The sequence below is a fragment of the Semicossyphus pulcher genome, unplaced genomic scaffold, assembly GCF_022749685.1.
Source record: "Semicossyphus pulcher isolate SPU_LCO1_2020_fin unplaced genomic scaffold, fSemPul1.0.p SCAF_22, whole genome shotgun sequence".
Classification (NCBI taxonomy): domain Eukaryota; kingdom Metazoa; phylum Chordata; class Actinopteri; order Labriformes; family Labridae; genus Semicossyphus; species Semicossyphus pulcher.
Genome location: NW_027211696.1, coordinates 7823684 through 7839661, shown reverse-complemented (window position 1 = coordinate 7839661; position 15978 = coordinate 7823684). Strand labels below are relative to the sequence as shown.

The 15978-nt window shown below is 42.3% G+C and overlaps 1 protein-coding gene across 1 annotated transcript; it reads left to right on the top strand.

Moving 5' to 3' along the window:
* Nucleotides 1-751: 751 nt before the first annotated feature.
* On the top strand, nt 752-15309 carry LOC138602229 (caldesmon-like). The gene is made up of 6 exons (XM_069673664.1): nt 752-1190; nt 8947-9371; nt 9451-11356; nt 13218-14012; nt 14141-14255; nt 14416-15309. Exons 1-6 carry the CDS (start codon nt 844-846, stop codon nt 14620-14622), a joined length of 3795 nt encoding a protein of 1264 aa, XP_069529765.1. The 5' UTR covers nt 752-843; the 3' UTR covers nt 14623-15309.
* Nucleotides 15310-15978: the final 669 nt, after the last annotated feature.

Sequence of the window (15978 nt, the reverse complement as noted above, 5' to 3'; positions counted from 1 at the left end):
TAAACAGACAAACCTAAAAATCCACCTACAGACTGACTTGGCCTGCATAATGTACATTTTTCAAACCCACCAAATCCCAGTCAGATTTATGGGAATTTATCCCAACATGCATTTAGGAGGATTACCTCGCAGGAACATGAATGGAAACACACATAAACAAACCCATTCAAGGCATTTTAAAGCTAGGAAACCACCTGACCTGCAGCTGCCATGAAATCCAGGCAGACGCTGGCACTTCAGACTTATTAAGATTTAAATTGGAGCTTCAGGTGAAACTGAATCCAACCACTATCAGCTGTCAAAGGACTGTCAGGTGTAGTATCCCCTCTCCTAGTTGCAATGATCTCATCTTGTCTCATGTTTTCAGATAGTTAAGATAAGATCAGAAAGCACCAAGCAAGGCGCAAAAGGAAACCTGACTTTAATGTTTCACAAAAGATACTACAACTTGTATTAATATGTAAACCAAGGGATTATAGTGATTAGAAGCTTCATCTTTGATTAGAAATCCATCAGTCCATCACTCAGTTCTGTATTGTAATGCAGCTGATGTGATGCACTCTGGCAGGTGTCTCCGAGGATCAGGTGTGGCCTATTGTCTCCAGTAAAAGATTGATGTGGTGTGAATCGGTTTGTCAGAGAAGTCATGTAATCTGTGGGCGTGGCTGATCTCAGCCAAAGCCCCCTCCGTCGCTGTAACCACGCCCACTCAGCTGTTTCCTCAAGTTCAACGAAGCTCCTGGGAAAACTTTCCCTCGCTGCTGTCCAGTGTCACGGTGGTGGACAAAACACCACCGCGAGTTTCTTTTTTGGACTTTATTTCCAGCAACAAGTGTCGTCATCATGTCCCTGTCGGATCAGCTGTGGTGTCCCACGAGCGTCCAGGTAACGGTGCACCAAGCCAGAGGCCTGAGGATAAAGGGGAAAAGCGGCACAAACGATGCGTACGCGGTCATGCAAGTGGGCAAGGAGAAGTTTCAGACCTCGGTGGTAGAGAAGAGCGTGGCCCCTGTGTGGAAGGAGGAGGCCGCCTTCGACCTGCCGCCTCCACATCAAGCAGGAGGAGGTGGAGGAGGCACGCTGCACGTCCACGTCCTGCACCGGGCCCTGGTGGGGCCAGACAAACTGCTGGGTCAGGCTGTCATCAACCTGCTGCTGCTCAGTGAGGACAAGACCCGCAACAAGACCGAGTAAGTGCACACAGCAATGAGTTAAAGGGTCATTATTCGAGGCTGATTTATACAGGTAATATCTCGATTAATCGATTAATTGTTTTCTGTAGACCAACCATAAGATCCCTTTCAGAAAGAGCCTGGTTGTGTTCCACCAACAGACCAAATAACCCAAATATATTAAGTTACTTTGAGCTATTTTTGCTTCAATAAGACCTTTTTGTTGCAGAACAATGATCTGTTGTTCAACTAATCAGTTAATCAACTTATTCTTGTCAAAGCTTAAACAAACAAAGAACATTAACAGTTACTTAAAGAAGGCTTGGATGAGAGTGTCACCTGGTGGTTTGAAAGAAATCATCCTCACAGAGTTTCTTTGAGCAATTAAATAAACAGTTTGAGTTATAAGGGTTTTAAAATGGGTCTCCTTTTATTATATTTAAGCAACCAGGCCCTTTTTGTAAATCAACCACAACCATTTTAGTCCCAAATGCTTTAAAATAGTAATCATATGAAGATGCAATATTCTTAATTTTTATGCAGATGACTCCCTTACCTTTTAACTCCATGCAAATGAACAAAACACAAAGAATTTGATTCCAACTGCACCACAGCTTTATGGTCCTGCAGTACAGAACTCCATATCCCTTTTAAATCCAATAATTACAAACCATGCTGTCCCAATACTCAAACTATGCACCAAATGGGAAAACTGCAGCCTGGAGTTGCCATATGATTTATGTTTTCCTTTATTTGAAATACTCCCTCTGTGATATTACACTGAAGTGAGGTATTTTTCTTACACACACACACACACACACACACACACACACACAGCCATGCATCACTACACACACAGACCCACTTTGCTGGGTTTGAGTCCTGAATGTTGCCCACTCGCTGGCGCAGCTTAAGGGATTTGTTCCCTCGGCAGCGGCCTTCAAGGATGCCAATCAGCATGACGAAAGACCTGAGACGAACTGCTCTCTCATTTATTGACTGAACTGTCAACAACACTTCACCTCACCATGAAGCACATTTTCATAAGGACGCTAGATAAAACATCAGGCATTCGGATAATAATTCTCCCTGCACACACGGCCAGAAAAGTGTGTAACTGAGATCATTACTTATTGCTTTTATTGTACAAAATATTCACACCCTTCTCTCCTGAGCTAATAATGGCAGTGATCAGGTTTTACAGGCCATGCTGGTACTGCTGCATGTGCTTGATTATTCCTGCTCCTTTAAGCAGAAAAGATTGGATATCCTCGGTAAAATTTGAAGTCTAGGACCAATCAGCCGCTTGTTTCGTTCTGTAATTATGGAACATGTTTTGTGCTGTTAAGCTGTTTCTTAGTATTTTAGTCCGTCGCCATGTGACCGGCATTATACAAAAGCAGACTGCATACCAGACCTGCATGTTTGTCTGAACTCACAAACACACTTCCTTCTCCCACCCTCTCAGGGGAGGTTTGGGTCTGTTTTTCTCTGTTTGATGTGTTGCACCGTTGCATGAAGGGTAATGTAGTCCACAGCGATCATTACTGATCTTGTTGTCTTCATCATAAAATAATATACATTTGATTTCTTTGGATATGATGGACAACAGAGGAATATGTCAACCCAGTTTGTCACAGATTAAAAAATCTGCATTTAAATGAGATTCGGGAGAATACCATTTCTTTTAATTAAAATGCTTTTGGTCACATAACTTTTTAAATTACTTTTCTCAGGTTTGGCTTGTGTCCAACTCTCTCAGCTTGCTAGGCTGAATTTCACCTGGCTTTCTGCTACATGTTTAATCGTGCATGCTCAGGTTGTGTAGTGTTTGTATCACTGGTCACATCTGCTCTTTTTGGCAATGTGTCCTTCAAAAATCTGATTTCCCATGCTGCAGAACTTTGCATGTAGATACATGCTCAGAGTTTAATAAGGATTTTTATACCCTGAAAATCCTTTTCATTTTTTGGGAAAATCAGCTAACATGCTTTAACTGGTTTCCTGTTCTCTCTCGAGTCGTCTGTGAGCACCTGAACGCAACCTGCCTCTAAATTCAGCTTTGGCCTCACATTCCTGTCTGTTTTTATCAACCAAAAACAAACAGTGATGGCAGGCGACAGTAGCAAGGTCAGTTTTTCCAGGCGAGACCACTGTGCCTGCACTGACCCTTAAAAGACAAACATGCTCCCTCGGCTGCCTGTACAAGAGCCCTTCTGTCTAAAGGTGCATGCTGTTTGCTGGATTCAGCAGAGCAATTATTCAACCACGTGCTGCACTTTTTGTGTGTTGCTTCAAGAAGACACTGAACGTTTTCACTCAAGTCTTCTGATTTGTATAGAGAGCACAGGTAAAAATAATTAGAAATAATATTTTTATAGACTTCACTTTTCAGATATCAGAGTCTTGTTTGTATTTTTTAGATTTTCTATGATGAAGCTGAATCGTCACCATACAGTTTCACCACAAGGTCCATTACTAGCCGTCCAGAACTTTCCATTTCATACAGTTTGTCCAGTTATCATAGAAGTAAACATGTTTAAATTTAGTTTTTTTTTTTATACACTTTTGTGGACTGCGCAACCATGTTGGCTGGTAAGAAAATTGTTTAGAATAATTACTTTTAAAATCCAAAAAACAACAGAAAACAAGGTACTTATGTAGAAAAAATTCATTCGTAGCTTGCGCTGAGGCTGAACTGAAATGAGACGGTCTGGTCTACGGAGGATTTCCTGTTGCGTCACCAGCTGTTCCCGCACCTACCCTTAGGAACCAAACGCGGCTCCTAGCAAAAGGTAGCTAGCGGGCTAACTAGCTATCATAACTAACGTCACGTAACTTAACCTATTTTTTAGATAGAAGATAATTTGTTTCGAGGCCCCTTTGTTTTTATAAATTTGTATCGCTACCTATTGAGCTAAAACCAAAAACTTTTAAATTTCAAAGAGTATTCCTCTGCTGTTTAAGAGACCGCCATCTCATTTAAATTAGTGGCCCGGGAAAATAAGGACGCATTTGTTGGCCGCATCTAATGTTGGCCGTCGATGTGATTTTTGGCCTGTTGTAGCAGGGAAAGCACAGGTGCTTCTAATAACCACCATTAACGAGCTCTGTCCTGTTTGCGTATCCCAATAAGCTAGGACAGTGCGTCAAATAGCCAGCAATGTGAGGGCTGTGCGACTGAAAGAGCTAAATGGAATTCAGCCATCGTTTCTTTTTTTGAATGTGACTCGTCAAAAGTCTATTTTCTAAACACGATCAGCCACCACAACATTACAACAGCCCCATTTATAAGGCTGATAGACTGATTTTTCTAGTCCCTCTGCTTTTAGCAAACTCTCAAAGCACCGGCGCCGTGAACCCCATAACATTCACATCCCATAAAACGAATGTAGTGTAAGAATGTAGAAAACCGCAATAATGCAGCACAACTCCAGCGTTTTGGTGCTCAGAAAACCTGCTGTAATTGAATTCTCTCCTCACCATGGCCGGTGCTCTAACACGTAGTGTGATTTATGGTTAAAAATAAGGCACGGTTCAACCACTGGTTTATGAAGCAAATTGGACAAGGAATTTTTTTTATCAGTTTCACCCTGTTTCTTTGGCCAACGCCTCCATTTTGGCTCCTCTGAAGGATGAGCTGATACAAAAAGCCTTGGACGGTTCTGGTCCTTGGACATTATCAGTGCTGAGCTGTTTAACTCACTCCGCTCTCCTCCTCCTCACACAGCTGTGCTCCGTGATAAGAAAAGGCTCGAGCCACACGGAGCATTGTCTTATCAGTCGTTCAGGCTTCACCAGGAAGGATATGTGTGTGTGCAGAAAGTTGAATAAATGTACAAAATGTCCAGTCATGCCTTATTCCTCCTGTGGTTGTGTGTGTGCGCAGCAGAGTGGGACACTTTCTGCTCTTCGCAGTGTGAGACTACTGAGTTAAAAGGCATCATCATCATCAAACAGACTTTGTTCAGTGAAAGCTGCCTTTAAGCTGCCTCCTGCACACTGCTTACTACCCCGATTAGCTAACGCCCAAACATTTTGCAACTTCCCTTATGTGTAAACTGAACTCACTTTCTTCTTCTCTTTTTTACTTGTGTGTGTGTGTGTGTGTGGGATGTTTGTGTTGGTGGCATTTATTGGCATCAGAGAAGTACAGTGGCTGTTCAAAGGTTAGGGTTGTTATTGTTCTGCACATTTCGGTATTGTGTGGTAAAATATGTGACACACAGATTCATTATAGTATCATATTATATGCTAACGCTTATTGTAGTATTGTGCAGTCTTATACAAAGTTTGCTCCAGGCTGCTGCAACACAGTGTGACTTAAGTATAAGAAACACCAGTGTTATACTGTGCTTCACTAACACAGCACTACACTGTGCGGCATACCGGGGTTTAGTTTAAATTCAATAAAACCATACAATGCTATACTAACATAAGACTTGTAATTAACCAATACTGTATCATAGTTTACTTCCATATAATGCAATCATATGTTGCTAACTATACTACAGTATAGCACGCTAACACAAGTACTTATACTATGCCACACTATTATACACATATTAAAAGCCTTTAAATTACAAATTTATCAGAATAAATCGTAAAGGAAAAACAAATATGTTGAACTATAAAACTTAAAAAGAGAATATCTTTATATAATCAATGGATTACATGATTACTTGTAATTGACAGGGGAGCTTTTAGTCACAAACCCAGAGGGTTAATATCAGTCTCTGCAGTTTTCCCCTCCTGTATAAAGAATAACGCATCAAAATATGAGTTTCAAAGTGTTGTGCTGTTGTAGATGTTTCCATTTTAATGAGGAATTAAAAATGGATTAAGGAGATTAAAGCTTAAACGAAGCTTGAAAGACGCTGCGATATCAGTTAAGCTTATTTTCTGATATCATTAAAAGCTCAAGAGAATAAGAACGAGCTTTGAAACTCAACTTTTGAGCCAAAATGGACGCTGAGTGGCTAAAATCAATATAAATATCACTGAGTACATATGGCTTTTAATGAGATTGATCGCCCCTCTCTCACGTTCCCTCTAACTTTAAAGAGCTGATAAAGCCTCATTGTTTTGCTGTTAAGGCCGGTAATTTCACTGTTGTGTTTCATCCCACTGCACCCGTCATTGCTGTTGTCAGCCACAGCAGGAAGCTATACGAAGCTAACGATAGGCTGGTAAACGTAGTGGAGCATGTGGCACCTGAAAAGCCAGGTATTTCCCTGAGGAGTTGGTGGAGACCAAAAACAGAGCAAAAATAGAGTTAAAATTGACTTCAAACAATGATTTAAAATGTTCTTTTCATTACTTTGTACCACATAAAAAACATGTGCATTGGAGTAACAACATGCAGTAACAGCTACAGAACTACATTTGCATGATAAATAAACTCATCAGATCTCCAGCAGTGTTTTTCGAAGGACATTTATCTGGCACCTCATGAAGGACTCTCACTCTGAAGTATTTATAAAGTCAAGGCCTGAAAATTTGCAAATCACATCCTCTTACTCATCAGCAGTAGGAAGCAGAGGAGCTGTGACAGCAGTCTCACCCGTTTCGTAAATTCCAGGAGAAGGCCTTCCTCTCTTTAATTTGCTTGTGCCGCACATGTGAAGCATTCCTGAGGGCGGGGGAGGAGGGTGAATCTCAACAACATATCTTATCCAGTACCAGTGAGAGGAAGGCGATGTACTGGAGGCTGTATTTCATATCAGTGTCATGTCTAGGAGGGTAGGTGTGCAATATGAGGGGAGAAACACTTCAATGGCATTCATACACACACACACACCGAAAAGTTGTATGTGTATTCAATCACAATCCGACATTAAGTTTTTTGCAGCCACAACACAAAAAAATGCTCTTAACACGCACGCGCACAGTAATGCCCCCTCGGCCCCTTCCTCATTTCCTCATTTCCCCAGGAATCCAGATTGCAGTTGGAGTTGTTTTTTCAGTGGTGAGCTGACCTCAGATTTCTGCTTGATGTGCACTTTTTCTGCTGACTGATCTCTTTTCGTTGTTCTGTTAAGTTTCCCCGCCTGTTCTGAGACCCTTCTGTCCGTTTTGGGCCGTGACACAGGTGCAGAACAGTGGTGACAAAACATTGTCTCTGCAGATGTTTCCCTTAGTATGAGGCTTTTCTATAGGCTGTTGCATGTTTGAGGTTTTAACCTTGACTGTCCTGATGTTTTATAGTTGAATTATATCTAAATGTGACAGTCAAACCAAGGATGAGATGTCATGTGACCCTACTAGGAAGTTGGCATCAGCTCTTTCGCTCTGGTACCTACATGCAAAGTGTTAAACGGGTGATTAATATCACATAGAGTTCCTGTAAACCTGACTAGATAAACTTCTTTTGCAGAGACATATTGTTGGATAAAAACTTCCTCCTTCAGGGGGTCAACCTGCCTATAGACTCTCTGCAGGGTTCTATGTCTGTGAATGTGGAGCACATGCACAAAGTCAAGCGTGACTTGCATGCATCTATTCTAGTCTTATCCTCAGGTAGTGCTTTTTATTTGAGATTTCATCCTGCAAGTCGTAGAGGAAAATGAAACATCCGTAACGTCACATACAAAGTTATACAGTAGAAGCATTCATGAATTCCCCACATTAGATGCAGCCACAGACAAGACAGCATTATTATTAAAGGGGGAAAAAAACTTTCCTTCCTGGTCAGTTCGCTGGTTGTGTTTGGATCCTCGCAGACTTTCCAAAAACACACAAGCTGCTGCTGAGTCACACTCCCTTTAGCTGCAGGGTGGTTCATAGTTTCCAGAAAGAAACCAACGAGGACTAAACTCCAACAAACTCTGCCTTTGACTCCTCAAACCCATTCAATAGACATGATGGGGAATAGTGTTTTGTTGGGGAGGGATGCTCCAAGATTTCTGGGTTTTTGCTGATAATGTTACAATTTCATTTAGCAGACGCTTTTGTCCAAAGCGACGTCCATCAGAGAGTTAATACAACACAAGCAACGATCAAGACCGGAGGGCAACAAATGCAGGAAGGCCTGCCAGAAGGGAGTTGCAGTAGTCAATGCGTGATATTACGAGAGCCTGTACCAGCAGTTGGGTTGCATGCTGACAGGTAGGGTCTGATCTTCCTGGTGTTGTACAGGGTAAATCGACATGAACGAGCAATCAAGGCCACATGAACCTTAAAGGCTAGCTCGTCGTCAATTATGACACCCAGGTTGCGGGCAGACTTCGTGGGTATGAGTTCAATTTGTCCAAGCTGGATATTGATCTGTGGTTGCATAAAGGGACTGGCTGGGATGACGAGGAGCTCAGTCTCGGATAGGTTGAGCCGAAGGTGGCGTTCTTTCATCCCGTTAGAGATTTTGAGGCATGAAGAGATCCGTGCCGAGGCTGTAGTGTCATCTGGTGGGAATGACGAGAAGAGCTGGGTATCATCCGCATAGTATTGGTATGAGAAACCATGGGAGTTAATGATTGCACCAAGTGAGGTGGTATATATTTAGAAGAGAAGGTGACCGAGCACTGAACCTTGAGGCACCCCTGTGGATAAGCTGTTCGGTTTAAGCACTGTGATGAGTTAAGTTAAAGTCAATACACAGAAGACTCTTAATTTTCAGGAATTAGACCCAACCTCGGTGCGATCTGAGCTAATAATGCATAAATAATTATTTAATAACACAGCTTTTCTTCCAAAAAAATGTGCATATTAGATCAGACATTTGGGATTTATCTAGCCTTTAAAAATGTCTTTCTAATAAGTTGCCTCTCTCCCACAGATGGTTTAAGTTGCTGGACAAGACCGGTAAGCCAGATAAAGACAGAGGAGAGGTGCTCGTGGACATCCAGTTCCTGAGAAACAACATGACCGGCAGCATGTTCGACCTCTCCGCCGCTGGCAAATCCAGATCTCGCCTGGGCAAGTTCAAGGACAAAGTCCGAGGCAAGAAAAAGGATTCGGACGCCGAGCCCAACGTGGTGCCATCGTTCGCTCAGGTTCTCACGGACAGCGAGGAGGAGGGACAGGATGGAGAGATAGCTGGTGGCAAGGACGAGAAAAAGAAGAAACTTAAGATAAAGTCTTTGTTTTCTCCAAAGACGAACCTGAAGAAGAACATGTCTCAGTCCATGTCGGTTCTGCCTGCGAAGAACTCCTCACTGAGCGCCAGCCAGTCGTCTGGGCTAAATGTGGATGCCTCTGAAGGTAATTCACTATGCAGAACTTTTTCCCTGATTTTCTCTTGTGTCATTAAATGCATCCTAACTCTCCTGTGTCCTTGCAGGTAAAAAGAAGTTCAAGTTCATGATGCACAAACGCTCAGGGAGCTCAGACAGCAAAAACTCCTCATCTGCTCATGCAGCGGCAGAACAGAGTAACTTGTGCATCAATGGCAGCCATGTTTACTGCGAGGAGCCGCCGCCTCGGACCTCTCGCATCGGCTCAAACTTCAGCCTGGCCAGTTCAGGCCACGGTTCCATGGAGGACGTCCCCGACAGCTCGCCTCCGTCTGTTGATTCACTGAGAGCCATGAGGCAATATTCACCGTGGACAGAGGAGGAGGAAGAGGAAGAGGCCGCTGCAGTAAAACATACAGAAGACGATGTGGGTGGATTTGAAAGGAAGGAAGAGGAAAGGGTCAGGATGGTGGAGGAGAGGAGGAGACAAGAGGAAGTAGAAAGAAAAAGGGCTGAAGAAGAGAAAGTTAAAAGGGAGGAAGCAGCGAGGATACGGAGGGAGGAAGAGGAGAGGGTGAGAAGAGAAGAAGAAGAGCTTAGGAGGTTTGCTGAGGAGGAGAGGAGACAGGAGGAAGAGGAAAGAATAAGGATAGAAGAAGAGAAAGTTCAAAAGGAGGAAGAGGAAAGGAGAAGGAGGGAGGATGAAGAGAGGAGGAGACGAGAGGAAGAAGAGAGGGAAAGGAGAGAAGAAGAAGAGCGTGAAAGATTAGCTGAGGAAAAGAGGAGAAGAGAGGAAGAGGAAAGGATAAGGATGGAGGAGGAAAGGGCTCAGGAAGAGAAGAGGAGAAGAGAGGAAGAGGAGAGGATAAGGATGGAGGAGGAAAGGGCTCAGGAAGAGAAGAGGAGAAGAGAGGAAGAGGAGAGGATGAGGATGGAGGAGGAAAGGGCTCAGGAAGAGAAGAGTAGAAGAGAGGGAGAGGAGAGGGCGAGAAGATTAGAAGAAGAGCGTGAATTAGGAGAAGAAAAGAGGAGACTGGATGAAGAGAAAAGAAGGATTGAAGAAGAGAGAGTAAGAAAGGAGGAAGAGGAGAGGATTAGGAGGGAGGAGGAGGGGGAGCAGGAAGAGAGGAGAAAGCGAGATGAGGAGGAGGAGGAGATGAAGAGAAGGCAAGAAGAAGAGCGTAAAGAAAAGAGGAAGCCAGACGAAGAAAGGAGGCAAAGGGAGGAAGAGGAGGAGGAGGAGAAGGTGAGGCGGGAAAAAGAAGAATATCAGAGACTAGTGGAGGAAAAGAGGAAACAGGAGGAGGAAGAAAAGAAAAGGGTTGAGGAAGAAGAGAAATTAAGAAAGGAGGAAGAGGAGAGGGTGAGGAGGCAGGAAGAGCATGAGAGGTTAGCAGAGGAAAAGAGAATTCAAGAAGAACAAGAAAGGAGGAAAATTGAGGAGGAAGAAAAAAGACAAAAGGAGGAAGAGGAGAGGATAAGAAAAAAGGAAGAGGAGAGGGTGAGGAAGGAAAAAGAGGAATATGAGAGAATGGTTGAAGAGAAAATGAGACAAGAGGAGAAAGAGAGGAGGCGAATAGAGGAAGAGAGAGCTAGAAAGGAAGAGCAGGAACAGATGAGGATGGAGGAGGAGAAAAGAAGGAAACAAGAGGAAGAGGAGAGAGCTAGGAAGGAAAAGGAAGCAGAGGGGAAGAGGAGACACGAGGAACAAGAAAAAAGGAGAATTGAGGAAGAAGAAAAAAAGCAAAGAGAGAAGGAGGAGAGGACTAGGAGGGAGGAGGAAGCTGAGAAGAAGAGGAGAGAAGAGGAGGCCCGAAAGCTGGAGAAAGAGAAGTTAACAAGAGAGGCAGAAGAAAAGAAGAAAGAGAACAAAACAAAACAGAAAGGAGAAGAGAGACGAGCTAAACTGGACGTGAAGACTCCTGCAGAAGTCACCTCAACTAATCCATTCGATGAAAACTATTCTGATAATCCCTCTGAGGAGATTCTCAGCTCAGCTGCTGAACCCAACAGGTGAGTCGCAGACTGTGTAATACTGTGTGTACAGTACATCACAGTACATCACAAACATGCACCAACTGATAATGTTGCCTTCATTTAGGTGATTTATTCTCACTATAAACAATATGAACAAAGATTTCTAGTCTAACGATGACTGTGCTGATGATGTTTGCTGAGGAAACGTATTCGCCACACAGGCGGGATTATTATGCCCCTATTCTGCCTCCTGTTAATCTCGTTGCAGAAAATTATGATGATAGATGAGATGTTGATGAGCTAAAAATAGATCTTTGATAATAGAAACTCTGATGACGCGTACGTGACAAGACAGGACTAAAATGTTAGTGGTGGGCTGTCGGACATTTAAAATCCTTATCCCAAAGTGTCGGCTTGACAACAACATGACGGCGTCCACGCTAAATGAGTTTGGTTGGAAAATGTGACTTTTTATTGACTAAAACTGGACTAAAATGTTTTGAGTTGTCGCCGACTGAAACTTTAAAAGGTAAAATTGACTAAAATGTGACTAAAACTAATAAACATTTTCATCTTAAGACTAAGAATAAATCTAAAATAGCTGCTAAAATGAACACTGTGTAAAACGCTCAGAGGCAGAATGGTGAGGTCGTTCTGCCTCTGAGACGGCATCAGATGTTGTAACAGAGGTGGAACAGCGCGGTGAATGTGAAGCAGGAGCTGTTTGTTTACACCTTGCACACCTTTTGCTTCGCTGTGTAAAAAAACACAAACTAGGGTTGCTTGGTCCAATGTTAAATAGCAAAGGTGGCATAACGGCGGCGCTTCATTACGGTACTGTAGTACTGCAATGTGAAAAAGGCTATCATCACATTCCTACCTTTTCTCACAACTTCTTAAACATCTGAAACAAATCAAATCATTTAAATCTATTCATCATCAAAAGAAAAGGTCTTGTCTGGATTCAGTGTTTGGTTTGTCCTTTCTGGGCTACTGTAGAAACATGGTGTTGCAACATGGCCGACTAAAGATCTGTAAATAAAAAGCGCTAATTCTAATTCTAAACTAAAAACGCAGCAATTCTCATTTTCAGGTGATTATACACCAATGAAAACATTCTTATGAGTAATACACAATACTTTTCTGCCAACAAACCTCAAAATAACTTAGTTCAGTCCAGACCAAAGTACACAGACGGATATTAAAATCGTTCTACATTGTGAGTGCTGCACAGTCTAACAGGTTTTATTTGTATTGGGTTCATTTAAACTGCCTTAACTATCACTAACCAAGCAGAACCAGGAACAGAACGATCGAAGGAGGCAGTGACACTAAGTTTAATTCCTGATAAAAAATAACAGACAGTCAGAGACACTAACACATAGCCTACAGAAAGTGTTCTGTTATTTATCGTCTGTTTTTCTGTCCCTCAGAACAACAAGTTCCTCTCAGCTCTTTTAAATGAAACTTAAAGCTGACACCTTCATCAAAATTTAAAAGCCTTGTTCTTGTACCTGCGTGTGTTAGAAGTAACATATCCTTGCTAACACGCATGCATGTGTCTGCACGCTCAAACCCACTCCGTCAACAGAGATTGGGGGCTCATCTTACCTCGCTGTATCAGTCACATGATCACGTGAACAGGGAGGGGAAATGGCTTTAAAAAGGGTGGATATTTCACAGAGATCTCAGCTTTCTCTTGTTCTCTTTTCTTTCTGTTTTTGCACACCATTTTTAAGTTTTTTATCTTCTTTTCAACATCCTTGATGATTTTCCTTTTTCTTAATTCTGAATTGAATTGATTGCATCATTACAGTATTTTGTCTTCCCTATGAGACTCATTTAATTCAAGGCTTAAATAAGCTCAAGGGTCATGTACTTTGTGTCTCATTACCAGGTGTGCATCTGCCACTTCCGCAAATGAGAAGGATCTCATCACTTCCCAAAAGGAGAAGCGAGCGGCTCCTCAGCCTCCGGAAATGACTCAAGCCGAGAGACACACTCAGAGGGAGCAGGATGACGCTGCGCCACATCTGGCACAAATTGACAAGCAGGGTAAAGACAAAGACGTCAAAAGCCTTATTCCTAAGCGCTCGGTGAAAAAGATCGCTCCTGTGAGAAGCTCTGCCACAGGTACAGATATCGCCAAGGCCACGACACAAAACAGTACCACAGGGGGGACAACGACTGTAGCAAAACCTGGTAAACGTCTCGCACCACCTCGACCGGGTGATGCTAACATAACTGAGGCAAAACTAGAGCCGATTGTTCACAGCTTAAATCCATTTGAAGATGATGAAGATGAAAATGAGCTCACAGCGCAAGACGACACAACAACCTCAGGTAGTTCTGGGTCAACACAGGGGCCTCTGCCTGTGTCGCAAGCTGCCGATAGAGACGCCGCCTCTCAAGCGAAAATCAAGTCCGCCAAGCTGGCCCGCGCTCCCCCGCTTCCTGCTGCGAAAGACGCCACATCGAGCACTTCAATCAACCAAAGCACAGAAGATCTGGTTATAGGTGATACAAGCGTGGAAGTACCGCTTAACGGCAAAGCCCACGACCTCAAGTCAGAAGCCGTTAGTCATGTGCATTTCAAGGAGACTCCGCTTCAGGAGTCCCAGCAGGCGGCAGTGCAGAGGGCTGCAGAGGAGGCAGGTGGGAAGAAGGAGGCGCCTCCTGCAGCTCCACGCAGGTGAGACAGTACAGCTCCTTAACAGAATATTATGTCACTCATCCTTTGCTTTATATTTTAAAGATCGCACATCACTCGTTCCTAATATAACGCTGTTATTTTTGTTCTTGCACTTTTTGTCATTGCAGGCTTCAACCTGTAAAACCCCTTAATCCTTTGGAGCAGCAGTCCGTCTCTGTCGTTCCCGGGGGAAAAGAAAACAAACCCACAGAAATCCTTTGTGAAGTTCAAGAGAATACAAAGGTACATCTCTTTTATCTCTTCTGTGTCTTTCATGAAATACATGAACCAGGGAACATTCTGCTTCTTCGTCTAAATATATTTGAATCTCTCCTTAAAGGGTGTATCACATTCATGTTTTAATACACACAACACATTCTCCATGTCTTCTTAATTCTTACAGGTAAATGACTCTGGACTCAAAGGGCCGTACTCCCAGCTGACTCGGCAGGAGCTCGTCTCTATGCTGCTCAAACAGGAGAACCAGCTCTCGGAGAGAGACGAGAAGATCAAACAGCTGGAGCAGTACATTGACAACTTGCTCGTGCGTGTTATAGAAGAAGCACCGACCATTCTCATGTCCTTGAACTCTCTGAAGAAAGCTGTCTAGGATTCACAGCTGACGCTTTGTTACACTTGTACCTAATCAGTTCAGATACAATCTGACAGTTCCACAGCTGTACCTTTACTTTGAAATACCTGTGGATTATGTTATTGAAGGTCTCTGGAAAGTTTGAACAGTTAAAGTTTATCATATTGGCAGATGAATAATGATGATTAAAATATATTTTGTATAAGAGGCTGTTGAAGTTATAGATCATGATCATGATGTCGAATCAAAGATGTTCATAAATATTCAACATTTAGCTAACTTTGGTCATTTTTTGACATATTGCTACATTATGTACATGCTCGATGCTGAAACATCCTAATGTGTGTGTATATGACTTTTTTCATGTTGAACTGTTCATTGATTTAATGTTGCCAACATGTCATGAAAATACTTACTGTATGACTATGCAACTGTCTGTTTTCTATAGACGTTTAGCTTCATGCATCCTGGAGATTTCTCCAGTATGAAGGAGAGCCTTATTTTACTGTAAAAACTTTGCACTAGCTATGTAGATAAAGTTTCTTGCTCTTGAACCGAATGTCAAAGTTTACATGATTCTGCTAACCCCCAAAAGGCACTTTATTCAGCTTATGCTATCAACATGATGTTCACTGGATTACTGCTCTTTACTGAGGCTATACCATTATAATAAGATATGTAAAATATTTTTATGATAAAACCATATTTTGCCATTTCTTGAAATAAAGATTAATAAAGCATATTCTATGTGTGTTTATTTTCACAAACAATAATTTAGACTATTTGTGCACTGGTTTCCTTAAACTACACAATATTTTCTTTTCTTTTTTGTAATTTTCTATTAAAATGTTAATATCTATCAAATACATTATTATTGAATAGCTTATATTTAGTCATTTATAGCCTAATTTAATATCTTTAAATGTGTAAAATTGTCTAGAGGAGACATATTTAGCTTCCCACTGCCAAGTCTTGTGGTGCTCCTGTGGTAGTAGCATAGTAGTAGTAGTACTAGTACTTGTAGTAGTAGTAGTAGTAGTAGTAGTAGTAATACTGTTAGTTTAAAGCTAAGATTCTAGTTTTATTTTCGGTGAGAATAGCTGGAGAAATATCCGCCTTTTTACCTTACACTGGATAACAGTCCTTGCATACTCTTCTGTACTGCACATTTGTGACAGAACCAAGCGGAACCTTTGCCATATGAACGTTGTGTCCGCCCGGACCCATTTTACTCGCCCACGTCAGACCGGCTAAATCAACGTTCATTGGTCGCTCATCAGCTGTTTACAGTTTTCAACACGGATGTAGAGCGTGCAAATGTGTTGCAGGTGTTCACATTAATTGAACACTCGTTAAATTATATAGTTGTTTTAA

Coding starts and splice junctions, on each gene's coding strand:
- LOC138602229 (XM_069673664.1), top strand. CDS start 844: ATGTCCCTGTCGGATCAGCTGTGGTGTCCCACGAGCGTCCAGGTAACG. Junction 1,191..8,946: donor AAGACCCGCAACAAGACCGA/GTAAGTGCACAC, acceptor TCTCTCCCACAG/ATGGTTTAAGTTGCTGGACA. Junction 14,013..14,140: donor CCTCCTGCAGCTCCACGCAG/GTGAGACAGTAC, acceptor TTGTCATTGCAG/GCTTCAACCTGTAAAACCCC.